Genomic DNA, 27868 nt, shown 5'->3' on the forward strand with positions numbered 1-27868 from the left:
TACAGTTTTACAAAGATTATGCTGTGTTTTCTTTGCTTTTTACCATTTTCAATTTGAAAAAAAAACCTGAAAAGTGGCATTCTCTCCGTAGAGCCAAACCTGTTTTCATCCACGCTGATGATGCCAGGGTTAGGAGCCCTGGCCAACTCGAGTCAGATGTACCCCAGCTGCTCCCAGCTGGCGCACACGCCGGCGGTGGGGCCGGGGAAGCACGACATGCTGTCCCCGTGCTGGCTGCACAGCACCGTGTCCTCGCCCGGGCTGCTCGGCACCCACCCGCCCAACAGCTTCTGCACCGAGCCCCAGCCGGCCGCCCCGGGCAGCAGCTCCCTCCCCGCCTTCCACGACGGCGCCCTGACGTGGCCCGACGAGAAGGATTCGAGCTTCTACCGGAGCTACGGCAGCACGAACGGGCTGGGCGCGGCGGTGGTGTCGGCGGAGCTGCAGAGCCTTCCCGGCGGCGCCGCGCATCCCGGCGCTGCCTCCGGCACGGTCGGCATGGACACGGACGACATGAGCTGCACCAGCATCAGCCTGGAGAAGTTCAACGCCGTGCTGGGCGCGGGCAGCCACCGGCAGCAGCTGCAGCTACCCCAGGCCGGGGCAGCCCCGGGCAGCGGCGCCGCAGCTTTCGCCTCGCAGCCCGGCTTTGCCGACTCTGTTTACAGCTTCATAGACCAGGAGGTGCTGAGCGAACCCAGACTGTCCAGCGGCCACCAGGGCAGCCTGGCAGACGGCCAGTTCTGTGACACCGACGGTGTCCACGCCGATGAGCTCTATCAGTCCTTCCCCTTTGATAACATTTTACAGAGCTATAACCCATGAGCCAGCGCTGGGTACGTAGAGCTCCCCGGGTGCCGCTGCATGGAGAGGAGTAATTTGCCCTTCTGGAGTCCCTGCTTTCTCTTTCAGAATGTTGCTGTGCAAGTTTCACGATATAACTTAAAGGTTATTTATTGCAGCCCATACTGGTGCCCATAGAGAGGGAGGTGGGAGTAGGGTTTGGGGTTCTGTACCTTAAAAGTACCTTGTAGATGTATTTTTGCGCTGTTGGAAGTGGGAATTGTTAACACTTCAAGCTTCCTTACCTTTGGGGACTGTAAAAGCTGGCATCTTCAGAAGGGTTAAAATTTCAAATACTTCACAGGGTTAACGTTGTTTCAAAACAGCCATTTTTGCTATAGAAATTAAATTTTGATAGGATGAAAATTAGGGGAAAAATCCTGCTCATGAGCACTCTAGTTCAGTCTCATTTAATGACATCACAGTATTGCAAAAATACTTGAAAGGTTTAGGTTTCTAACCCCCTTTCTATAAATATTCTTCTCCTAAAATGAGAACATGTATTGATTTTCCACGCTGTCACCACACTCCATTTGCTTTGAAGGCAAATTTACTCATAAATTTCTTTTAATGACTATGTCATTGTTAGATATATTTTAAAAGACCGGAAGGTTTGAGTTTTTAAATAGTCCAGCTCTGTTGTAAAGGAAATCACTGCACAAGAGAAGGAACAGAAAGTAAGGACTTGTCTGCACTTCGTCCAGAGTGCACTATTTTACAAATCACGCCCCTGTTGCTTTAGGAATGAAGCTGTTACTGCTCTGCAAGTTGTGTGTGTGTGTAGCTGCGATGTGAGTGAGTTTTGGAAAGGCAGAAATCTCTGGAGCAGAAGTATCTACTTACTCTTTCCTCAGGTATCTCAGCAGTTTCCTGCTATGCAAGTGACTGCTTAAAAGAAGGCTCAGATCCTGCCTCCCCAGCACCACCCTCTCCCAGGAGAGCAAAGCCAGAGGCTGCCTTGCTGCAGCCTCACCTCTATTAACAACTTTTAAATCCATTTCAGTCAGTACTAATTAAAAACACTCCTCTATCCTCGGTATCAGAAACTTTAACTTCTTGCCTCCCACTTGATTCCCAGTCTTTGCTCTTAGCCTGAGCTGGAGCTGTTCCTGACACCAGCTGGAAGTAACTGGCTGGGTAAGACACTCTGGCCTTGGCTACTTTATATACCTTTTAAGAAGCAACACAGAGAAATAAATGTCTGTGTATTTCTTGAGTGACACAGCTGTGCCATAGGGCAGATAGCGCTTAAGGGTTTCAATTGTTACTGTTTGGAGACATAAAGCTGCAACATGAAAACAGCAATAAAAAAGCAACAAAAAGTCCAAAACCCACCCCCAAACTAAAAAAAGCCACTTGAGATGTAGAGTTGCACACAAGGAAAAGAGCTCCAGAACCCCTCTGTGGCTTATAAGAAAGCAGGGAATCCTTCCCTGCAGGAATCCAGTGCATTGGGAGTGCTCTGGTTCTGCTGCTGGAATTCCATCACACAGGCCTGACAGTCAGGTGAAGTTTGGAAAACTGCTTCCCCAAACTTCAGGTGCAAAACAAAATGTTTTAGAGCAGTTTTTCCTCACTTCTGCACCTCTCCTCTGCACTCTTAAGCAATAGAAAGACCAAAGAAATACACAGAAAGTTTGAAATGTGTTGTTTATTCAGTTCTTTTCCTTTTTTGAAGTTCTCAGTTTTAAGTATATTAAATGTAAACATTTTACTCACTTCATAGAAAGCTCTTTATAGTACAATTTGTTTTTACTGTATAATTAAATATTTTCAAAGTACTGTTTTCCTTTGTAAACGAGTTGGTTTGGTAATTAAAAAAAACTGGTTATACCAAGTGCTCATCTTCTGCAATCTCCTCGGCTTTGTGACATCTCTCACCACGGGAAAGGCAGGGAAAAGGGAGAAGGTAGGTTATTGGTTACTTATCCTGGGTTTTTTTAGGGTATTTTCTGCTCCCTCCTGCTGGTGGCCCCTATAAAACCTCAAGGCATGTGAGGGCAGAGCTGTTGAGATCTTAGGTGGAAGGGACAAGGGCACAGATGCTTTTGGCTGAGCTGTGCTGCTCATACAGCTTTCTCCAGGCCCAGCTGAGCTGATGCAAAACCAAAATGCAGGGGGGCATTAGAGGTGTCCAGCTGGAGAAATACAAGATGAAATCTCACTCACAAAACTCCCAGTTTGAGCACTCACAAAAGTACTCCTAAAAATAAGGTGAAGGCCCAAGTACAATGTGAATATTATTGCTCTACTATCCAGTACATGATAGTTCAGAAACTGGACTGGAAACAAAGTTCAAACCCCCAGATTACATCTCTCAGTTTCATATTTGTACCTGATGAGTGCCCAGGAGCTCAGGGCTATTTGCATATCACCTTCCACCCCCACCCCCTTTGGATACTTCAGATTTACCATAAAAATAAACCGCTTGGGAATTTTTGGAGGAGCTCTCTGCCTTGCCCAGAGAAGAGCTCAGGCTCAGCACATTGAGGGTCATCTTTATGGCCTTGTTTATCCTGGATTCTGCCTGGGATCCCCACAAGCAGCAGGAGCTGTAGAGGGAAGCGCCTCGTGTGTCCTTGGCACTATGGCAGCAGCCCTTTCCCCCTTTTGGCTCCATTTCCCCTTGGAACAGCTCTTCCCATGCCTGTTGTGTCCAGAGTGCACAGTCTTGTTTACATTTTTTTCCCTTGCAGCTTATGGAATTTGTAAATCACATTTTTAACTCACTTTAGAGTTCAAGAAATCACACAGATATGAAATTCTCTTCCGTTTGTTTTCTGAATTCAGTTTCTTTAGTTTTCCATCATTAATGACACTTCCTTTCTAGCTGCAGCTTATTATCTGAGAACTACTCATGGAATCTGTTGCTCATAAGAGCTCTAATATTAAAACCAAAAATAATATTGCTGTCTGAATCAAATTCTTGTGTTAGAAAAACAGGAGCTTCTGAATTACTTACATTACAGACAAGTTTTGACAGCCTAGCACAGGCAGAGCCTTAAAGGAGCTCCTTAAAAATGTAGTTATTAACACTTTTAGAGCCTCTAGCTCAAGTTCTCATGGATCTGTTCTAGCATGAGGTCCTGGCACCTTTGAATTCAAGGGAAGACATCCCAGTCATCCTCCCCTGTCCCTTAACAGTGGCTTGTCTTGGCAAATATTACCTTCTTTATTTCCAAAATGTTAACAAAGAGTTCTGAAATTCCAAACCATAATTTCTTGTTGATAGTTTAACTCTCTTCTGTACTTCAGGGAATCACCTTCCTAATGGATTAACATGATACACGTATAAAAAATGACTTCCTAAAGATTTAAGTGGTGCTTAGTATGAAACATTTAAAGAAAGCAAAGAGAAAAGCTCAGATCTTCCCTATTCCAGGCAAGTTCCTAGGCTGTGTTCAACTCTTCCAGGCATCCATCCAAGGTGAGGTACTAGAAAAAATGTATTATGCTCCTAAATCACAGCTTTTTATCTGTCTCTGTCTCTTGATACCAACATCCTGTGCTACCTTTTGTTTCTGCCTGCACTTTGAGATTCTTGGTATTCCTGTTTTTCTTTAGATTCCCATCATGCACCACTGCCAGGAGTTCCCAGTCTTTTTATATATGGTGACTCACAGGGGAATTCCTACTCCTCAAGAGGGCTGATGAGTCCTCAACTGTTGTTTCTAGGAAGCATCCCTGATGTTTTTAGATGAGAAGAACTTGGCTTTAAGTGCAAAGTTTTCCTCTGAAAACGGTTTTTTTCCCCTTTGAAAAGTACTTTGAGAAACAAATTTGGTCATCTCTACTGACACTGAGCAAAAAGCAGTCAGTGTCTCAGGGAAACTTGCTCCAGGCACTGTCCTGCTGGCTGCAGTCTCCCTGGCTTTTGGGATTTCCTGCACAAACTGCTCAGCAAAAGTTGGGAATGGGTTTCAGGTAACTCCGTGCTACCTGCATCCACACAAGGAAAGCTGCAGTATCCTATATAAAAAGAGTTTAAAATAAAATCCAGCTTGATCGAGGGCTATGTACCCTGGCTTCCCAAAATCTTTTTATGTACAGAAGAAATAAAAGTAAGGCTAGAGATTGAACCAACACTACCTGGTCCAGAGTGTGTAAAGTAGAGTCCAAGGGTATCCTTTGGCAGATCAACATGATCCAAATGTTCCAGGGACACCCTTTGCACCCAGGCTGTAACACTGCACAGTGTCTGGTCACCAGCTGCTGCTAAGGAGCTGCTGCTTCCTCATCCCAACTCCAGAAGTTAATCAGCCAGAGTTGGAGGCCAGTCAACATCAACAGACTAGAAAAGCAGAACAGGGGGAGAGGCAAAATCAGCAGAGTTGGTATTTTACAGACACCAAAAGAATCACAACTTCTTTTGCTGCTACTTGGCAGCATCGCTCACTGTTGGGCTGCATTTACAAAGGAGAGTAGCAGTAGGAAATGTATCCTGTGGTAAGGAATGTTGATCCACTTAAAGCAATTCCATGGAAAGCATCTCACGAGGGCAACTCCCTCAGTAATTTCCAGGAAAGACAAACAGCAAACAACTTACTTCCACATCCAGCTCCAGAATGTCAGCAGTTCTGTTCAGAAGGGACCCAATGTTGGGCTTTGTTCTTCCGAAGTCTCCGTGCACAAACTCTTTAATGTAGCTGGAATACTGGCTAAGGAGAGGTGTATTTCACAGGAAAGAAAAGGAAAAAAACTCCTAAGTAATTTCTCAGTTAATGTCCTGTTAAGCCCACACCTATCTTTAAGAGAGTTCCTAATTCCTGGCTTCTGACTCTGGTGCCAGAAACTGATCTGCACTGCTGACCTTTATTATTTTCTTTTTCATTCCAAAATGAGTGGCGACTTTAGGACCAAACTGTAACTTTTAAGCGGCAGTGATCTCCATCTGCACTGAAGTGCATTAAATATTGTGGAAAAGCTCACTTGGAGGTGAAAAGTTTTCACTTAAATTAGAAAAAGCTGAATTGTATTTTTAAGCAGTACGTTTTTATATGTCACATACTTCAAAATTATCACAGTGGTCAATACAAAAAAAAATACAATACAAACACAGGTGGCATTTTTGGATGAAAACCTCAGCACAAAATTGTCACCTAAAAGCAAATATGCAGCAACGGCACTGCAGGAGAGCAGGGATTTCAAACCACCACAGCGACCAGAGCAGGAAACCTCCCACTGTCCCAGTGAATCCAACCAGGAGGCTGTGCCAGGGCACCCAAGGATACGTTCCTGCCTGAGTTTTGAGGTGCAGGCGGAAGTGGTGCTGGTCGATGTACTCGGCTCTCATGGTGTGGATGACGCGGCAGCGCACAGCCAGCGGCCGCCGGTGGAGAACCCGCAGGGGGGTCTTCTGGTCCAGCTTTAACTCCTGGTACAATGGGAAAGAAAGGAGGGAAAAAATGTGAAAATGCTGCAGATTGTAGGAGTTGTGGGTGTTGTTAACCAGGCTCGTCTTTTTTATCTTGTGTTCTGGTGGTTGAGTAATCTCGAGGCAAGATCTGTTTTTTCCAAGTTTATCAAAGGAGAAAGGACAGCCCTCTCAGAGGCCAAACGAGGCCTCACATGAACAGAAACTAATGGAATCACAAATACACAGAAATAACCTTGAAATCTCCATAGCCCTTTGCTGGAATGACTCCAGGATTGAGCAGCTCACTCAGAGCCTCAGGGCAATCAGGAAAAAAAAAAAATCCCACCCACAAAATGCTTTGTCTAAACTACAGCCAACCCCCTAGCAATAAAAGTGAGGGGGAAAAAACCTTAAATGAGATTAGATCTCAGAACAGTCTTTTCAAAAGTTCATTCCCAACCCCCTTCCCCAAAGGAGATGCAGTAGTTTGAAAGGCAACTTCTCAGGAGCAAGGGAAGCTAAAGGAAGAGCTTCCCAACAGTTGTCTCCCTGTGCTGTAACAACTCAAGCCCTCATTTTAAGAATGAGTTCATGGGCAAGACCTGTAGGAAATGGTGCAAGATGCTAAAAACTGAACCCACTTCTTCATCAGGCCAACATCTGGAGGAAGTTCTCATTCTTGCACATGTTGAGCCCTCCTGAGGGATCTCTGCACCCTGTCATAGACATTTCCACCTCCAAATTGTTGCAGCTGTGGGAGAACTGCTTTAGAGCAGAACAAAAGAGCTTCTCTGCCCCTTTCACTTACACAAGACACAATCTAAGGTAAAAAAGGGGTGAAGGTGCCAGATTTCCTCCTCTCCCATCCATTGATTTTGATGATTTGGTCTCCTGGATGGTGAACATTACACAAAGATTTGTTGTCTCTGCTAACAGCCAGCCCCCTGTCCAGCTGGAGTGTTTGGTGAAGGAAGGAAGGGTGGTATGGAAGTCCCTATAGCAAGAGAAATTGATTAAAAAACCCCAAAAGTCAAGCAAAACCCCAAAACCAGAGCAGGAGATAGGCCCATGGGTGCATGTATTTAACTCTTTGCTAGGGCACCAGGACAGGTACTATTTAAATGATCAACAAGAGCTCCTGATACCTTGATATCATCTAGAAACGCAATGTCTTCTCTCTGTATTGCTTTATCTGTCCATATTAAGGCACTGTAGGTCTTTGTCTTCTCCTCTTCACCTTCCTTCATACGACCAATTGCCTCTCTAAACAAAAGAAATTAATTACTCACTTAACATAAGCATAATTATACCAGGCAGTGAGCAGGAACACTTCCCAACTCCCCAAGTGTCGCTTTGAAATCCCTCGCCAGCGACGATAAACACTGACCTGGTGACAAGCTGTAAATCTCGAACCTGTATTTTGTCTGAAGAGTCATTAATTGCCTGTGATATTTAAAAAAGAAATCAGTTAGCAAAGCTGCTGGTTGGAGAGGCAGCTCATGCTTTACAAGTTCCGTGAGGTGCTGATGATTTACCTGCTGAAGCCTCTTCATCTCCTCCGCAGTGAAATGTATCCTACGAGGATTCACCAGCTCGATTGCAAAGGGCCTTCCTGGCAACAGGCACAGGCATAAAACATAAAAACATGTTGTTCTAAATTAATGCTGGAATTTACACAGGAAGGCTGGAAGGTGTGAAGACTGTCTGCTGTTACACAAACAGGGAGAGGACTGGCAGGCTTAGGGATGGAGCATCAGATGGAAGGGAAGAAACAAGGGACTTTTTTTTGGCTACTAAGCCCCAGTATCAGCAATAAGTGCAAATTATGACTTCCCAGAAGGCATCTTGTACAAGTCTGTGCTAATTAAAAAATAAAATAAGAAAAAAAGCTAATTAGCTTATTTTCTGTCACCTACAGCAATGCCCAGGTGCATGGTGATGTTAAATCCCACTCCCTCAGCTCAACATCTGTTGCCAGAGTTGTAACTCTGTGCTCAGGGCCAGGACAATCCCCAGCACAAGCAATGCCAAGAATCACACTACAAATCAGGCAGCAACTGAAACAGACAATTGTTCATTTGCACTTTTTTCTTTCTCTCCTCCTTTGGCCACAGCAGCTTCAGCACTTTGGAAAGCAGCTGACCTTTACAAGGGACACAAGTTCAACAAGAAACAAGGTTCCCCCACTCTGCAGTGGCAGTGAGGGAGTTACAAAGACCCAACAGAAAACAAGAGAGGAATCAGGCTGACATGAATGGCTTAAAAGTAGGGAGGGAATAAAATAACTCTTAACTAGCTCTGCCTTTGCATGCAGCCAAGGCCACTGAAAAAGGGCTCCTGTTTCAAGCTGGTTTTATGAAGCTGTTTGGTCTTTGGGAATAAATATATAAATTTCACTAAAATGCTTCTGAGATAAAGTTTCAAAGCATGCCAGTCACACACTTGGCATTCAGCAGGATCTGTTAGAGGATCTCCACACAACCATTTCATCTCTGTGTTTCACAAGGACTCTTCCAAGCCTTACCATTGCCTAGTGTCCTCACATCCACATCTTCTCTTCCAGAGGAGGAAAAATTAAAGCCTGTAACAGATTCAAATAAGGCAGGTGAGCTTTTATTTTACATTTTTAATACTCTCTACAGCTTTTAAAAGGCAAAATATTATCTTTCTAAACTTGTTTGCGAAATCTACTTCAAAGAGTTATCTTCATAACTGGAGCCTGCACTCCACAAGCTGTGAGAGTTCCTATTTATTCCCAAGTTTCTTGAAGAGCACTCTCAATTCCTTGGCCTGAATGGGACTGCTACAACGAGACTAACATATTCACTGGGAGGAGAGGAGGGGGAAGTAGCAGGTTTTTTTCCAAGCTAATATTTAATGCAACTTTTCCTTGGGCCTTCTGTGTCTCTAATTCCACATCTGTTAGAGGACAAATGATGGGCAGTGATTATTTCATCTGGATAATCCCTGAATAAGCATTTAGCTTGTGGAACTTTATGCACTGAGGAAAACAAGTGAATCAAGGTAAGAAACATGAAGGGGTTGAAAGCCAGGCAGATATTATGAAATACCTGTGGCAGAAACCTTCTTGGTACAAGTCATTTTATGAATTACCAACTGTTAAGGAGTTTGGTTTAGCAAAAACACTACCACATGAAACCATCATATTTGCATCATCAGATCCACTGAGGAGTTACTTTGGTAGGATAAAAGGATCTAATTACTCCCAGATCACAGCTAAATAAAGTTTACAAGCTTTGACTTGGAAGGATAAGAGAGGGATAAACAAACATCATTTTTTCCATTATAGTCCCATATTAAGAGAGTAGCTACTAAGAAAAAATCTTCTAGTAATGGTGAAAAATATCTGTGGTAGGAGATCTCCTAGATACTTACTGTCTGCCTTGAATTCTGCCATTAGATGCTCTGAAATTAATTCTTCCACTGATGATTCCAGCTTCCGCTCCCCATCAATAATCCAGGGAGTCTGAGGTAAATTCCTGGAATATTTGTTGTATCTTCCTGTAAAAGACAACCATGTTACTACTAACCATTCTAAAACCATGAGAAAGAAGAAACCACCTTGCACAGCACATTTAACTTCCATGGGAGCTTTGTGAAAATAAATTTACAGGCTCAAGCTTGTTTTATGGCAGGAGCATGACACCAGCACTATGGAAGAGGTGGCTGCATCCAGGAGAGTGGCAGCATCCAGGATGGCCTTACAGGTGGCCTTGGAGAGCCTGTGGCTGCAGTCCTGCCTTCAGGTACAACCTGCTGGGTATGAAATAATCCAGGTTTGAGCCAAGTTCTGCCATTGTCTGAAGACTTAAGAAAAGAAACCCAAACGAAAATGCTTTGGCTCACTGTAAGGAAAACTGTGCAAGGAGCAAAAGGTCCCAATAATAAATGAGGAGGAATGGCAGGAACCTTGAAAAGGTGCCATGTAAAGAGATTGGCATCCTTGGATGATTGCAGTGATGTTTTCTTGACTAATCCATGACAGGCTATAACCAAAGAACAAGCCTGACATGATTGACCAACATGAGCTTTTTCATGGACAGCTTTGATAAATGAAAATATTCCCAAAGCAAGGAAATAATTCATAAAGGACAGGGAGCAAGACCCTGCTCAAACCACTTTCAACCTGAAACCTTGCATATAGAAAACAAAAAGAGTAGCTCTGTGCATTACTCTGTGCCTCTGACATCTGAGGGCTTTGGGGTTTTGTATCATATTTTCCTATCTTGAACAATGTTTCCTTCTTGCAGTTCGATCTGCAGAAAAAGCCACACAAACAAATGGGGAAACTGAGTAACACAGTTTCCCTGGGGCAAATGAAATGAAATGAAATGAAATGAAAGTAGGGTGACTCATCATTCAGATGCAGCTTCACACTGCTCAATTCTCTTTCCATAAAATGGAAAAAGGAGAGTAAGGTTTGCATTTTTCTTTTCTCTCAACTCCCCATTCTAATAATTTTAACTTTTGATCTGAACAAGAGTAGGTTTAAAAAAAACAGAAGGTGTTTTTCTTGGTTTGACAGCCCCTGAATCCTTAAAAAAGGTTGGGGTGGGAAAAGATCACTAAACACTAAAGGTAAGGTCAAGAGCACAATGTTGTGCTTACAAATTAAGATCCCATCTCATTTATTAAAAGCTAAGTATCTGCACTGTACTCAATAAGTTCTATTCTGGATTTAGTTCTTCAAAAATTAAACACCTGCTTGGATTTTTTTTTTGTTGGAGCAAGATATAAGCAATCAATGACAAGAGAAGTATTAGATGACATGCAGAAAGCAAACCTTCTACCTTGCTCTTTATACAGTTGACTTCTGATTAAATTATCCAACAATGCAACCTAAAATAAAACTGTTTTTGGAAAAGTCTAAAAGGAACTGGATATCATGGATTCACAGAAATGTACCTTGAACTGTCTAATCAGTAATTAAAAATAAGAAATGGTTATATGCAGAACATCAACTACCCTGCCACTCACTTTTGTATTTTTTCATTTTCCATTTCTCTACATTGAGGATTTTTATAATTCTTTTAAACAGAGTATGCTGGATTTAAATTACAGGTTGGATTTTTTTTAAAAATAATAATTAGTTTGCATGTATTTAAATAAATTGTTTATACAAAAGACTAGAAGAAGGGTAGATACTCTGGCAGGCAGGTGATAAAAAAGTTAAATCATCTCAACTCAGGGACACCCAAGTGTGGCTGCACTACCTTCATAAATCCCATTAAGATTTGCAGTTTTGGATGGGATACGCAGAGAAATCCTGATGGTGAAAGCCTCTGAATCCAAATCAAAAACCAAGGAACTGAACAGCTCTGCTGGGAGCTTGTTGGTGTGGAAGTGCTTTTCCCAAACCATTATTCCGAGGGGATCTGCAGCTTCTAACTTTTGACAAAACAATAGCAAAGGCAAATATAATTTCTTCCCCTTTCAAACCAGCTCACTCCTGGATGGAGCTGGATTTGTTTCTTTGCTCCTTACACTTCATTACAGGAATTAACAAACAGCAAGAACCCTCTGGGTGTCAGGGCACTGTTAAAAAGTTCTCTTCACGACAACACAGCAGCAAATAAATGGATCACTTTACCAGCCACAAAAACTGCACCATTATTGCACTGAATTTCCAGAGCTTCACAGAGGTTCTTTGGTGAACTTGGGGGACATGGATAATGCCTGCATTAAAAATAAAAGCAGAGTAAAACATGTTATCAATACCAGAACACGATGGAGCATCACCAAAGCAGTAAAGAAGAGTCTGTTGTTGGCTTCCCCCACTGCACGTGATTTTTATCTAATTAAAAGCACTTGGTGTTTTCTTAAAATTCAACTCCCAGAATCTTTGAAATATGGGAATATTTCTGTAAAGGGAAGCTTACCTTACAAACTCTAAAGTTCAAAATAATCCTTAATTAAAAGATCAGGAGTGATTTTCTATGGCCAAAATAAATAACACATTTTAACCAGTAAACCAGCAGAATTGAAACCATCAAAAGTTCCTTTAAAGCCACCCTACCACTACTTACCCAACGAATATTTTCCTCCTCTCCCTAATTCTATACAAAAGCACAATACTAAGAACTAGTTTCAGTAATACTTACTTGAGAAAATCCTCTTCTTTTATCTTCTCCAGGGCTTTTATAACTGCCATTCTGGTGAAAACAGACTGCACAGTAAAATAAAAAAAAAGTCAAGAGCTAAGAGAAGGAAAGAAGGGACGTGCCTAAGGAAGAAAAAAGCACTGAAACTTACGGTGTGTAATTTTGTAACTCCTCACTTGGGAGCCTAGGCCCAAATTTGCAAAATAGTTTAAAAACAGAACCCTAAATCCATGAACAGAAACCTAAACCAGCTTCATTTTCAGGTGTTAAATATATCTAAGCCCTCTCTTTTATATCAGTGGCAGCAGACAGGTAGTTCTGCTGAAAATAAGCCTGTTGAGTAGGACTCTGTTTCTGAAGTTCAAAAGGTGATTGATTCTCATAACTAAGGGCTCTGAACAGTGGGGCTGGGCAGTTCCTCCTGTGGAAAGCAAGCAGCTTCCCACTCCCAGGCTGCAGTAAAAGCAGTAATAGTAGCACAGCAGCAGCCATGACTGCCAATCTTGTGCATAGCTGAGGATAACTGCAGTGAGAATTGACACTCCTAGGACAGGAGAAACAAGTGTTGGAACAGGTGAGGTGAAATCCTGCTCTGGGAAGGCTGAGGACAGGAGAAGGTCTCTAAATGAACCTTCTAATCAAAGCATGGTCAGGATGGAGTCTGCACACCCTCTCTCCACTGTCAGCTCTCCTCAAGGTAAAACATTTTTTCTTGTATCTCCTCTGAACTTCTCACTTCAACATATTCCTGCTGTGTCTCATCCTTCCACCATGCTCTGTGAAGACCAACTCAAAAATCTCTTTTGGCACTAGGAAGAGATTCAGCTGGATCCTCCCCAAAGCCTTCATCAAGAACCTTGAAGAAATCCAGGTTCCTCAGCCTCTCCTCCCAGGCATGTACACCAGCCCTGGGATTGCCCTGATGGCTGTCTGCTGAATTTCCAATTTAATGGTGTCTTTTTTGCAAACTGGATTAGGGATTTGGGAAAAAAAACAAACAAACAAACCCAAAAAACTGGGTCACTGTTTGGGACAATTTAACTCTTGGCTCTAAACAGAGTTCCTGGGTGCCTTCAGGCAAGCTGCTCTTTTCTCCTTCTAAGCATAAATTAGAGATAATAGCACTTCCCTTCCTCATATGAGGAATATGAGCTGGAAAACCCTGAAAGCAGCAGCAGGTTTTAATAACTATCTATAGCAGACAGCACAGAAATTTTCCCTCAGAAGCTAGTTTTTGCACCACTTCTCTGATTAACACAGCCCTTGAAGCCCAGCTTCTTTGTGAGGATGAACTTGACAGCCCTTCAGAGCTGGTATTTTTCTTTAGATTCCCCTACATTTTGTTGCCTGTGTGGTTTTAACAGCCAGGCCCTGCTGGTTTAGCTCCTTATGTGGGATTTCCCACCTTTTAAAGGACAGCAATGCAGCAAGCAGTGAGTTATAACAATACAACCCTGACAAAAAAAAGAGTGGCATTTATTGGTCAGGTGGAGTAGAGTCAGCAGAATTCCTGGGTCAGCCTCTGCCTCTGCCAAACGTTGGCAGACTCTTCACCAGAAAGAATAAAAAGCCTTGCAATGGCTTCTGATAGAAGTTACTTGTTCTCCCTCTGATCACATCCACTGTCCTACTTGTATCAGTTTCCCTCCAACTGCTTTTTTATCCTCACATGTTCTCTTTTCCATCAATGGCTGTGTGCGTGCTCAGGGTCTGCAACAAGTGGCAAGGTCCCTTTTCTTTCCCCCCCTCCTCCAGAGGCAGACAGGATAAAACCATCATCCATGTATCCTGGCTTTCATTCAGATCAGAGGACATGAAAACTGCAGTGTGATCATTTCCCTTTTGGCTGCCGAGTCTCATCTTCACAATGTGACTTATCTGAACTGCTTCACCCACAGAGAGCTTGAGGATCATCTTTTATGCTACTTTTAATGCATGACAATCAAATTCCTAGATCTTAAGGGAGGTATTTACAGAGAAAATTCCTAAAACTATGGCCTTTAGACAGCCAGGAAAATGAATGACCTAAAGAAAAGCACCAAGCTCTCGGTTTTCCTAAGCTCAGAATTGTGAAGTGAATAAAGGATACAACTTTATTTTCAGACAATTGAAAACTAGAAAGCTTTTGATGAAGAAGAACCAGACATTGAACACTGACTGAATAACCAGATAAGTTGTAGCTACTGCTGTGAAATTCTGAATGCCAGAATAGAAATACAATGATGAGATCTTACCTGTTTGTTCTTCGCTGGTTTGAAACAGTCTGGGCAGGCTGTGGCTCTAAACACAGAAATGAAAATTAGCTGCTCCTCTTACAGAGAGAGAAATAAACAGACAGACTTACAAGCACAGCATGTAAGTGGTTTTTGTACCAATACATCCAGTGTCTCACTTCCACAGCTTAGCTCAGAGCAGGTTTTAAAATCCCCTTTATCCTAAACCACAAATAGTGCAAGATGTGTGATTCCTGATCCAGAGAAATCACGGACAAAACTCTCTTCTTCTGCTCTGACCAACACCACCATGTGTCAGCTTTGAGATGGGATGGAAAAGCACACAACAAGTTTAGCTTCCAGTCCTTTCCAATCTTTCTCAATAAAAGATCATGATTAATGTATTAAGTTCTATGCAAGATTTGCTGGCACCTTGAAATCTGTACTTGCTGCTCTTAGACAATGCCCACTACAAACCTGAGATTTAAACTGTCCCTTCTGGATAGGAAAATTCAATTTCCTACCAAAAAAGTAACCCTAGGTGTTCACCACCACTTGTGTTTTGCCTGTGCAAAAGGAAACTTTTGGCTGTTTCACAAAAGTGAAAGCCAAGTCAGTGAAACAGTTTTTCTGAGTACCGTAGAGGAAGTTGCTGTTCCTATTAGTGGATTTCTATGTAGGCAGTGAGAGATGATCTCTGGATTTCTATGTATGCAGTCAGAGGTAACCCAACTTATCCCACCCAACCCAACTTATCATTTCTTGCTGGTGCTTTTCAACACCTTTGTAACTACTTCAGACTCTAAGGAAGCAGATTGTGCTTTCTATACAAACAACTTCCCTGGCCAATCTGTGACCCAAAGCAACACAAATTTCCTCTTCCACAATTTCAATATCACCTTAGCCGTAAATATCTCCAAATATGAATTGACAAGAGCCAAGTCAATCTTCCACATCCAGCCATGGGTCATTTCAGCACTGCTGCCTCCACACAACTGTGTAAGAAGAGCTTGAGAGGTGAGAAACTGCAGATGCCATGCTTGGAAATCCAATCCAAAAGCACACCTGGCAATCTCTGGGTTGAGACAAAGTCCTACTTCTCCTCCACAAAAAACCAGGACTGTCACTGCGACTGTGACAATTGCCAAATTTATCATATTTACATCAAAATCAAACCACTGCCTCAGAATGTGCCCAGAGCCAGCCACTCACATAAGCAGAATGCCTTGGCACCTCAGGAACTACTGTGTAATTAAATTAGGTAATGTTCTGTTACTTCAGAAAAGTGTCTCAAACCTTAATTGGTGTTTAAATGAGCTACAAAGAGAAGGCAAATGAAGGGATATTGTCAGGTCACATGGAATAAACTTGAGTAATTGGCATGTGGAATGGAACTTCTTTACACCTTTCACCTCTACAACTGCTCTGCTTGGAGCACTAACACTGGCACCATAACATGTTTAACATCAGTATTCCTCAAATGCCAGAAAAAAAATGGAAGGATGAGCTGAAAATATGAGTGAAGAGGTTTCAGAGGAAGGAGGTAAAGTTAAATAAATTAGAACAAAAGGGTGCAGGATCCAGAAACACTTCAGTTCTTACAGGATTGAAGGTACCATTTAGAACTGTAGTTTGGCCCTACAGTTTTCTCCCTCTTTTGCCCAGTCTTGAAGAAGCTGGAAAGGAAGGATGTTCAGGAAACCCTGATAATCATTGCTTTTAATACCTGTTACTTCCCAAGTTTCCATTCCCTCACCCCCCACCTCAAGACAAATGAAAGATGCTGTTGTGGAAAACCAAGAAGGCTTGGATTGAGCATTCAAAGATCACAAATTGCCAGAAGAGAAATCAGAGAAAACAAAAGAAATCTCCAGTCTCAAGAAATGAATTCACTATTCAACAGAGACATCTCTGCTGAGCCTCTTCCTGTACTAAGATTTAACTTGCAGTAGGTGCAAATTAACTGAGTGAAACGTTAAATTTTCCAGGAAGCATCAACAAACAGGAAGAGTGACCCTAATTATCCAGAATATACTACAGCTAGATTTTGAGAAATCAGATTAAATGGCAGCTAAATTCACAGAACTGTTTTGCCTCTTTGTGTACAGCAGATGCCCTAGTGGGCCAGGCCAGAGGCTGTGTGTAGTGGCTATGGAACTTCTGTTTGTTTTAATCAACCAGCTACGTTGGATTAACTCAATTCAAAGCCCTCCCTCCTTTCCAGGCATCCTGTAAGATCAGGAAAACCTAAGTATGACCTCAAAAGATTCCCCCACCTGCAATTACATGGTTTGAATTTTTTAAAATTATACAAGGAATGACTTTGAGAAGAGCTGAAATTGAACAACTTATCTGAATGTTCTCCTTCCAGTTGAAATCAAAACTCTGGATTTTTTTTATTGGCATTAAAGTGCTGAATTAACCAGAGACAGTGTAATTTCACACTCTGCAGCTTCGTGTGGATATGAGGAAATCTAGAGGCAGGCCCCATGCTAGTTTATAAACACTGCATATTCTCTTCTGTAACAAATCCAAACCAACAATGTTGCACAACATTTAGATAAAGATCTTTTGTTACTTGTAGAAAAACTTACAGGAAATGGCACTCCTCGTCTGTTTCTGGGTGAGCAAAGACCACACTAACTTCAAACAAACTCTAGATTAAAAAAAAAAAAAAGAAAAAAGAACAATAAGGTGGTAATATCTTTTTAAACAAGCAGGGAGGATATTCTCAAGCACCCATTCTGTAGTTTTAGGAAAACAGTAGAGACAACAGAGAGAGTAACCCATTTACTTATGTTCAAAGACATTAAAATGTGTGCCAGAGCAGCATTTGCGTTTCTAAAGTCACCAAGGATAATGTGAGAACACTTCACAGCCATGAGTGACCTGCACTGGTCCCACCCTGGGCAGGGCTGAGGCACAGGCAGCCCAGGCTCAAAGCCTATTAGGGTCACTAAGCCCCAGAGCCCTCCGGGGAGTGCACTAGAGATAAAAACCCTGCAGTAGTCACCACTGTAAAATTTTGTCAGGGGCTTCCTTTGCAATGCCTGCATGGCCTTGGGGCAAAGAAAGGCAACATGTCCTCGTGGATTGACAGCTAGCCCAGAAACTCCAGTGTAATCTCAATTCTACCCCCAATTCCCTCTCTGGCCTTGGGCAAACAACACTCATTACTTCTGTTACTCAGATACCAGCACACCTCAGGAGGGCTATTGAAAAGATTGGCTAATATTCAAGTGCCTTGTAGATAAAGGGCACTAGAAAAACAACTTTTATGGTACAGGGATGTCTGGAGTGGCTCGATGCTTAAGTGTTGTAGAGCTTTTGCTAACTTGGTGTGTAAGAAGTTTGTTTCTTCCTGGCTCATCTTCAGAGTAACTGAGTGATTTTTATCTTCACTAAGACAAAAGGGATGCTTTCAATTAGCACTCCTGGGAAAACACAGTCTGTAATTATTATGGAAGCTGACAAATCAACCTAAAGACTAAGTGAATCTAGTCCTGGGGTCAGTGCTATGCTGGTGACAAGTAAAACCTACAGGCTGCTTTGTCCCCAGCAGGAATTTTAGCCATGATTGCAGAAACTTTACATTCAAGATGATTCAAGGTGCTTTTTTAAAATTTGGCAATACCTGATTGCCATGTTCAGTCAATGCCTTTCAGAAAGATTTTAAGGATATTAGTCAGAATCTGCAAATCTGAAAAAATAAAAACATTTTTATTGCCTACTTAGGGGTATTGCAGGTCCCAACAAGCCCATTTCTAGTGCTCATTAAAGTGAACAAGGACCAGTCTTTTCTCTTTCAGTACATTTCAGAAATATATTTTATCCACAGAGCCTGAACAACTGAGCTCACAGAGTAGTAGCAAGTGCTGGCAGTGACAGAAGAGCAAGGAAGGAATGTGTGAGCATTCCTTAGCCTCTGCAAGACAGGGATCCTGGAACAGGAGACAACTGAAAAAGTCTCATTAACAAAAGGAGGATGGCAGCACAAGAGATTTAGCACGAGCCTGTGGTGGTTTCAGGAGATGCAATGATCTGTGTGTACAAAAATGAAGACTGAGCCCCTCAGGACAGAAACTTGGAGACTTCTGGTTAAAAGAACTCCCCCCCTGCTTTTCCCTACAGTGAATATAGGAGCAATTCAACTTGTTTCTCTCTTAATAAGGACAAAAGGATAGATTTTTATTTCCCCAACACATGTATAAGTATATCAATACACACAAACACTTATGAAAAAAGAATTTAAAAAAACAAACAAAAAAAAGTTTTGGTATTTATACAAGACCTTTCCATCAGCAGGAACACCCAACTCTTCTGACAACTGGGGATGAATAATCCACTTATAAGCTTCTTTCAGCTGAACAATGTCATCCTTTGCCAAGGGAAGGCCCAGATTTCTGAATCACAAAGAAATAATAACTTGCACAGGGGTCTGGCAAAAATAGATACATGACATACAATATTTCAAGATGAACTGAAGTAACTGCTGCCAAGTAAAACAGATCCATTTTTTTTCTGTGCACTGAGGGAAATGATGCCAGAGCTTCCTGGTAGATCAAAAGTTGCAAAAGTCTTTCCAGAGCCTGCCCAGAGAAAAGCTGAGAGAGATGCATTTCAAACCACTTGTTTGGGAACTTACAGAGCAGGAGAGATAAGAAACCCCAGTAAGGTCAAAGCAGGTGAAAAAGAAAACACCTAAAAACTAGCTGCCATCTCATTCTTTGTCAGCATCAGGTAAACTGCACTATAAAATCAACATTTATACAGACAAATGGTGTCTATATGAAGAGTTCTTGTCAGACAGGCAGCAAAAGCTGTACTCACCTCATCTCCTGCTTCACTCCCAGCCAAGCAGCACGCTGTGGGTCACCAGCCATGCCCATGGAAAAGACAGGGAAAAACAAAAACAAGTGAAATTAAGGCTCAAAACTCCCAAGAAATTGAGAGACTCTTTGCAAAAGAAGAAGTCTTTAAAACTCATGACAGAAAGGAAGTATCAGGAATTTAGCTTTTGCTTCAGAAGTGGAAAGATGGAATTGGTGTTTGTTTTTATTTCTAAGTCTTCACGTTGCTCCTCACCTCAGATCCTATCTGGCTTAAAGAAATAAAAGGCTTCATTAAAAACTTTGGAACTTGCTATTAATACAGTAACTACAAAAATACTCTGATAGCCTAAATCATCAGTTATCTACCATACTGAGAATTTTTTATAAAGTGTTTGAATTAATGTTACAGGAAAACCGGTTGACATATAAATTAATAAAACCCCAAATTCAGTTATCATCCATTATTAAAACCATGAAATTAAAGATATACTTGGTCTTACAGTAATCACAGAATTGCCCCCTCATTTAAAGCACACCACTTAGTTTAGGAGAACAGGCTGAATATGAGAAAGATGAGGAACAGAAGGAATAATTCTAGAAATCAGAGTGAGCTTTCAGTACAAATGCTTGAGTTCACTAACAATAAGAAGAGAGAAACTCCCTCAAAACTTCCTACAAGGAAGCACAACAACATTTTCAGTTCTCCTCTACTAACGACAACTACAAAATACATTAAGACTGGCAGGAAACCACTAACTAACAGGACCTGTACACTCAATTCAGTCTGTGTCACCATCCCCACTGAAGATTAATTCCAAAAATCGAGTTGTTTGATTTGAAACAACCACAATGAAACAGTTTTCAGTCTGTAGGCTGCACACTTTTAAATCTCTTCCCTGTCTTTCATTCTTCATATACTTAAAGAATAACCTCCCCCAAACTCTGCTGAAAGAATTACTGACCATTGTCAAGGAAAAAATTCTAAGGAAGAGGTTTGAAAACATGTCTCAAACTTCAAGGAGTAAGGCCAGGATCACACGGATATCAGAAGGAGCCACATCATACATCTCTCCCATGCTGATAAGAACTCAATCAAAAAAATAAGTCTATCACCCTTCCTTTGGTACATTTAAAGAATGATGGAACCCTAAAAACAGTGCTAGAAGTATTAAGAGGAAAGAGGGACGGTGAAGAGAGGACATGAACTTTATTAGATACATGATACACAAACCCACACACTGCTGAACAAAACAAATACAGTTGTACTGATGGAATGCTGTTTGCTCAAATTCACTGTGATTCATTAGCCTGCATTTGTAGACAGTATGAGTAAGGTTGCTTCACTTGAAGTATATTGTAATCCTGTTTGCATAATAACCCAGATAAAATCATAGATAAAAATAGCTTCAATTGAAATTCCTTGAACGTAGCTCTGAACTAGAGGATATGACAACCATAGAACTGGGCCTAGGAACCTGCATTTGACAAATGCCAATTTACAAAGAAAACCCTCTCCCATGCCTTGATTTAGAGCACATGAAGGCTTGGGACTCAGTGGGGTGGCTAATCTCACTCCTTTTCCCTGTTTTCTGGGGATACAACTGCAAAGTAGACAAACCCTCTTCAGGAGAGCAGCTATGCTAAAATGAGACCACAGGTCAAATTTCATCTCCTCTCTCTTGACTTCCAAGTTGAAAGAGAATTAAAGAAATTACTTTCCCCCTTCAATTAGGGGGAAACAATAGATGAGGGCACTGCAAGCACTGAAGCCAAAAGATCCCAAATTCCAAATCACATTCAACCACCAAGCCAGCCAAACCCCTCTACTTTCTCCCAGCTGTACATGGAGCAGGGGATCAGCTCCCTCTACTTCGTAATTACTTCATGTTTGTGAAGTGGTTTGAAAATGAAAAATGTTCATTACAGAGCTGAAGCCTGCAGGGCAATGCTTAGCAGCAAATACATCTCTGGAATACACCAGCTCAGGCAGTGTATTGATTACAAGCTGCAGGATATTATTCTGGTGCTATCTGAGGGAGCACAGTGGCAACAGTTGAAATACCATGTGCAATCCCAGCCACAGCATTGTTTCACTGCATTAGAAAAGAGCTTGGAGATGGGGAATTCCAGGATGAGGCACAGCCAGCCCTACAGGGAGTAATGACTACAGATGTTATTTGCATCAATGTCCTTGCAGCAAGTACCAGGATGATGGATCACGACTGAGACCACAGACAGAGCCAACAGTCACCCTTCTGAAGGGCACGACTCACTTCATATTCTAATAGAGCTGTCTGACACAAACTTGGGACTCCTGGATTTATGATTTATTTCAATCAAATCTCCTACTTGTGGAAAGAGGCAATTGCTTCCTTGCATCACAGATACAAATACTATGCAAATGTGGATTTTATGTCCCACTCTTCTCCAGCTCCTCTCATACATTTTAGACTTGGCAGGATGACAACTGTCATAACCAAATGAGCTGGAGGTAATAGTGAAAGGCAGTTTCTGGGTTTTTTGTTAAAAAGATGATGGAGAAAATCTGTGTGTCACAGCAGAGGGCAATGGGAGGGAGGCTGCCTTTGGATGTCCTTTGATGATAGGATTACACATGTTCTTGGACAGAGCAGGTCAAAGAATTAAAAGCAGAATTTAACAAACAACCTCTCTTCAGCACAAAGTATTTTGAGATATTTTGATTTTTGATTTTGATATTTTCAGGCATTTTTACATTTCATATTGCTGCTTTTCTGTGGCTGTAAAACAGGGGAAGTATCACCAATTTTTTTTAAGTGATAAACAGATAGGAGGTAGATAAACCCCCATGATTTCTGAAGTTCCTCCTCCACCATCACCCCTTTTTACCCCTGCAGTTGGAGCAAACAGCTGGTTTAGCATTTGGCAAGACTGGAGGGATGGAACAGAAGGGCCAGCAGGAACTTCTTAATCCAAACCTTCTCCCAGTCAAACCAAAACTGCTTGCAAAGGGAACAGATGCAGTTTTGGAGCTTCCTACTCCCTGACTTCACTCCCTCTATTCATTTCTGGGCCCACAGCACAACTCTTACTCCCTTGGCTGCCCCCAGCCCTGCAGCACTGCTGCTGTGCTGAACACACAGTGTGAGGATATCCCTCACCTGAACTGCAATGCAACACCACCCTCTACCGAGCCTTCCTGCAAACACCAGGAGCTTTGAAAACACCTCAGCTCACACCAGGCTGAAAGCTGGAGTAAGACTTGCTAATGTCTGACCTACCTTTGGGGTTTCCCAGAGCACCACAGGCATCCTGATACTCACCTAGCCTGAAAGTGCTTTTTGACATACCTCATTTTTTGGAGGCATCAAAAAGTGAAATGGGAATAAGGGCAGTTCACCCAGCCAGAAAGAACAAAGCAAACACACTAATTTTGCACAATTTAAGAAGGGAAGTAAAGAATCTTGTGCTCCAGAAGACTTAGGAGTAGAATATTTGTTAGCTATTACTCTGGCATTTGCCCAAGATGCCAGAACTAACAGCACAAATCACCACTACAAGTGCAGCAGATTATTTAACAAACTGTGTGGGAGCAAAAGAGACCTCACCACAGCTTTACATGTAAATCCAACACCATCTACACTTCTTTCTGCCATGTTCACTGAAGCTTTCACCACATCTTAACCACAGCAGGCATCTATTGTAGAGATTTACACATTGCCTTTTACAACACCACTTTTGCATCACTTTCAGAACAGTACTTTTGCATCACTTTATATCAGATAGCAGGGGAAGATTGCAAAATACCTCACAACTAAGTGTATTTTCCCATCATTTAAAATGCTGAACACTTCAAGAGTTCATTGATTTGTATTCTGCAGTACCAGTTATCATTTATCCCTGGAAAGGCACCAGCTGTGTAGTTCTGTCCCCTAGAAGATCCAGAAAGCAGAACTGGCATCTGCACCAAAGGGAACAATTCACTGAGGGTTCAAACAAACTCCTTTTAGGTTTTCAGATGTAAAGTAACTCCTGGGCTAACTGAAAACTGAAGTGACTCAGACCCTTCATTAATTACAATAATACTCACCCACAAGGAAGGGGAGAGCAGACTTCACCTCCAGCATGTGTTTTTGGTTTTTTTAAGCAGCAACAATTAACAACCAAGCCACCTCCAGCTCGTACATTCCAGTTATATTCTTAAATATGTATTTAATTATTTAAGTTACTTACCTCCCTGACAGACAGCTGTGGAGGCAGTGACACAGAAAATACAAAACTAGTGAACTGGTAGTCAGCAGATCGAACTTTTTGGCACACCTATAAGAGAAGGAGCTTAGTATTAAACTTAAAATCTTATAGTCTTGAAAATCTTTATTCTACATAATCACTGTGAATTCATGTTAACACACATTCAGAGAGATGCCCAACATACAAACCAGAGGAATCACTAACAACTAATTGAAATATAAGCTTTTCGTCCATTTAAAAAAAAGTTACCAATAAACTGTATCCTCAGTGCTATGAAACATCCAAACTCACTATTTTAAGGCCAAGACCAATTGTATATTGAAATTTTAGGTGAAATCACCATCTCAGGTAAGGAAATTTGTGTATCAGATAATTAGGTTTTATGGGGCTTTAACAAGAGCTATCAGATTTTCCATTGCTACTGAGGAGAGTGACTCTGAAACAAGTCTTAGCAGGGGATTCTGCAAAAAGATACAAATTCTGCCAAAGGAAACAAAAAGGAAGCAATTATGTTCTGCAACAACAGAAACTACATACTCTGCTTTCTGTCTAGTCCCAGTTTTGAAACATTCCTGCTATTAAACCAAATCTTTTCTATTAAAACCCTTAAACATCTCAGATGCCAGTGTGAATTTTCTAACTGATATTTCAGCTTGTCACATGAGCAATTTGATTGCTCAGAGATGGTGTTTGCAACACTGTGTGCCCACATTCTCTCCCATCTCACATTTTCTCTATGACCCACAATCTGCTGTCTCACCAAAACATTTTCTTCCTCTGTGGTATTTCACAAAGACAATTGCATGCTGTATTAGAAACACGTAGTTTAGAGAACAGCACCTGATGACTCCTCATTTTCCTGTCACATAAAAAAGTGAAGAGAGGTCGCCAGTTCCACTGAGGTTTTCCTTGAAAGCAGCTGAACCTCAGGTCATCTCCAAAATTCCTGTGACCATGAATATCTGTTATGTATATGTTAACAGATATTCATGGTTGCATGAATATCTGTTAGTCCTTTCCTTAGGAAAGTGTGCTCCCTGCAGTCATTCCACTGCACCTGCACTGCTATTTAATTTTTTTTTTTTTTTAAGTGCCACTATGACAAAGTCTGGGCAAAATTCAGTCCCACCACAGATGCATCTTCCCAGCTCCACAGGTGTGCAAACACTGCCCAGGAGCAGGATGTTGGAATTGAATGGTACCATCTACATTTCAAATATTTAAAATAGGCAAATGTTTTGGTTTGTTTTCAGGTCTCTTGCTTTCAAAAGAAATAGAAAACATCTTTTTCAAAAAACCCAAAAAACTGCACTGTATTTTTAGTCACCAACTGTATACTGTAGGCCCCGACACAAACAAGCTCAAAAAAAGTACCCCAAAACACTAAGTACTCACCTTTTCCACAAAGTCAGCCTCACAGAACTCCTGAAGAACTCCCAAACACACGTTGCAAACCTTCCCAGCTGAGCTCTCCATTGCAGCATTTCCATTGCCAGCCGAGGGAATCTGCAGGATGGCTCCATTGTGATGCACATCATCAGAACCTTCCTCACCCTGGTCAAGTCTGATTCTCTTACAAGGTGGGTCAGCCACATCCAAACTGACTGTGTCTCCTTTGTCCTGATTGTTTTTCAGGAATTCCTGTAATTCCTTCATCAAATCCTAACACAAACAGAGGAATCACACTGTGGTTGTTTTTTCCTCTTTAATTAACACACTTCCATAAGGCAGTACTTCCCATTCCAGTTGAGCCTTAGTGTATGTAATTAACAACTTGGAATTTATACCCAAAGACATCTTTAAGACACAGTTAAACAGCTCCAAGCTGCATTTCTCTCAAAACAGAGATTTCCAGAGAAAATGTAGCTGAACAGACTTGTTTATCATCCAAGGATGAAAACGTTTTCCAGACCTGACTTGCAGAAACACTTTTATCTTTGCCCCATCACTATTCAATGAGAAGAGCTACTTGGTGCCTTCTTGCCATTCAGATTATGCTAGAATTTAATTCCTCCAACTCCACTAGCCCAGGAAGAGAGTTGGTTGGCCACTACAGCATAAAAAGAAAGTGAGAGCAGCCATAGGTGGGGGTTCTACAATTTAATGTAAATTTCCTTTACTTTAAAGGAAAAAGCACAGTTTTTAGTAACTCCTTTTGCAAAGCTCCTTTCTCTCAGGCAAAGAGCCCAAGAACAAAGGACAAACCTGCTGTGGATGTCTATAAAGCACCTGTGATCCCACGCAGCAGAACCTCAAAATACATCGTGGGCAAGTGCCAGTGGTGAGTAACAGCTGAACAATTGGTCTGTCCTTCTCTGTTAGTGAAGACATGCTGGGTAATTCTGAAATTCAACACAGGAAAAAGGGAAAAAAAAAAGCTTAGAATAAACACAGTTCAGCAATTCAATAATAAAAAGATTCAACTGAGATTTAACTGCACCATATTTAGAATAACTGGGATTTTTTTTGTCCTCTAGGGAAAATTTAGGATTCATGTTTGTTTTAAATCATAGGCACAAGAGAAATGGAAGACCAACCCAAAAAGACCACTGACTGTGGGAAAACCTCCTGTATTTCCTAGAATTTTCCTAGAAAACCTGAACTCAAGTGTTCTGACAAGGGAATGCTGAGCTTTTGCCCACTTTTATCCCGGATAAAGCAACATGTTACTCTTCACTGAATGAAGGAGGGTGGAGCTAAGACATATTAAGCCAAATTTATAATGGAAATTCCTCCTAAAATTGCAGTGACTAAAGAATCAGTGTGTTAAAACCATAAAGAAATAAAATTGAGCCTCAAACAACCCATGCCACCTCCTTGTCAGACAAAGCCCTAAAGGCAAAGGAAGCCTTTTCTATCCATTAGCCCCCCCAGTTTTGTTAAGATTTATTTCCCCTCTCAAAATAGCACTTATGTTTTTGTGAGAAATCTCATAATGCTTCCCCCCCCCCCCCAAAATATCATGGCTAATTTGATTTCCTGTCATTCTCTCTGCCTAGAAATTTAGAACCGACTGATTTGTTTCTGGGGGGCTGAAATTTCATAATGGGGTAGAACTCAGCACTTTTTTGAAAAATATGGAAGCAGAGAGATTCCCAGTGAGGTGCTCACCCTTACTGGACATCCAGGAAACTTCAGGAGGCACATAAGGATAACCACAGTTATTCAGACCAAAGGTTTAATTAGTGCATTGTCACCCAAGGTGGGAATAAAGTGCTGCCACAGGAAAATATGTGAGTACAGAGCACACACATCTGCCAAGTGCTCTCTGCCTCCAGTCATTCCTGGTTTTGGGGGATTCCTTTGGCCAAGTGTGGTTTGCCTGTTGGTGAACCTTAACAGATCCTTCCCCCAGTGTCTGAAATTCTTTTGCCTCTGCATCCTCTAGCAAGGAATTCCACCATATCGACAGGCTGATGAACCACCCGGTTTCAGTTTGGGCTTAGCTCCTGCAGGCACCATTTGATACCCTCCTAGCTCTTGTGTCCCTAGAGCCCTTTTAGAGACGGGATACATCCATCTTCTTCATGCCAACCTGTTAGACCTGCAATATCCAATCCTGAAATGCTTCAGCCGTGGAAAACCTCCACAGCATGGAACAGTTACCCCTCATGTGGGAGCGGGCAGGGAGCTCAGCACCCCGCTGCACCCTCAGCCTCAGGGCTGAGCTCAGCACCCTCACACCGGAGCGGGCAGCGAGCTCAGCACCCCGCTCTGCGCCGAGCCTCAGGGCTGAGCTCAGCACCCTCACACCGCAGTGGGCAGGGAGCTCAGCACCCTCACACCGGAGCGGGCAGGGAGCTCAGCACCCCGCTCCGCGCTGCGCCTCAGGGCTGAGCTCAGCACCCTCACAGCGCAGTGGGCAGGGAGCTCAGCACCCCTCTCCGCCCTCAGCCTCAGGGCTGAGCTCAGCACCCCATGGCTGAGAGGGGCCGCATTGCCCTCACACCGGGGCTGAGCCGGAGGGTTGCGGCGGAACAGGGCCCGCTCAGCACAGCGCGGCCCCGCCCCGAGAGACGCGCGCCGGTCCCGCTCCATTCCCGTTCCCGCTCCATTCCCGTTCCCGCTCCCATTCCCGTTCCCGTTCCCATTCCCGTTCCTCATTCCCGGCCCCGCTCACCCTTCGCTCGGCGGCCCGCGGAGCCGGCACAGGATCGCTCAGCAGAGCGGCAGAGCGCATCGCTCGCCCGGCGCGGCGGGGCGCCGTGCCCGCAGGTCGGCCGGTGGAATAGCTCGGCGCTCTCTCGTAGTGCCTGCCAGCGGGCGGGGCCG

At 42.5% G+C, this 27868-nt stretch overlaps 2 protein-coding genes across 5 annotated transcripts in view; one reads left to right on the plus strand and one right to left on the minus strand.

The window, feature by feature from the left end:
• Positions 1-2687, plus strand: part of REL (REL proto-oncogene, NF-kB subunit) — a 40479-nt gene extending 37792 nt beyond the window's left edge. For both annotated transcript variants that reach the window (XM_085054239.1, XM_085054240.1), the window contains one exon: positions 92-2687. In XM_085054239.1, the coding sequence (XP_084910365.1) occupies positions 92-825 (734 nt within the window). In that variant the 3' untranslated portion in view covers positions 826-2687. The remainder of the gene's footprint in view (positions 1-91) is intronic.
• Positions 2480-27864, minus strand: PUS10 (pseudouridine synthase 10). 3 transcript variants are annotated; one of them, XM_085054243.1, is made up of 18 exons: positions 27717-27864; positions 25802-25938; positions 24992-25258; positions 23579-23665; positions 19365-19399; positions 18826-18937; positions 17129-17190; positions 14556-14601; positions 12322-12386; positions 11811-11896; positions 9596-9721; positions 8724-8780; positions 7735-7811; positions 7587-7642; positions 7345-7462; positions 6075-6217; positions 5390-5489; positions 2480-5134 (listed from the first exon to the last, which is right to left on the minus strand). In XM_085054243.1, the coding sequence occupies exons 2-18, from the start codon at positions 25925-25927 to the stop codon at positions 5096-5098; spliced, it is 1602 nt and encodes a 533-aa protein (XP_084910369.1). In that variant the 5' UTR covers positions 25928-25938; positions 27717-27864; the 3' UTR covers positions 2480-5095. The 3 variants fall into 3 exon arrangements, with proteins under 3 accessions (XP_084910369.1, XP_084910368.1, XP_084910367.1); XM_085054242.1 differs by lacking the exon at positions 27717-27864 and adding an exon at positions 27132-27347; XM_085054241.1 differs by lacking the exon at positions 27717-27864 and adding an exon at positions 26708-27106.
• Positions 27865-27868: the final 4 nt, after the last annotated feature.

Source organism: Lichenostomus cassidix, chromosome 3, assembly GCF_008360975.1.
Source record: "Lichenostomus cassidix isolate B80296 chromosome 3, HeHo_3.0, whole genome shotgun sequence".
In the NCBI taxonomy this organism is placed as follows: domain Eukaryota; kingdom Metazoa; phylum Chordata; class Aves; order Passeriformes; family Meliphagidae; genus Lichenostomus; species Lichenostomus cassidix.

Coding starts and splice junctions, on each gene's coding strand:
- PUS10 (XM_085054241.1), bottom strand. Junction 18,938..19,364: donor GGAGTGAAGCAGGAGATGAG/GTGAGTACAGCT, acceptor TTTGTGATTCAG/AAATCTGGGCCTTCCCTTGG. Junction 12,387..14,555: donor AACCAGCGAAGAACAAACAG/GTAAGATCTCAT, acceptor TTTACTGTGCAG/TCTGTTTTCACCAGAATGGC.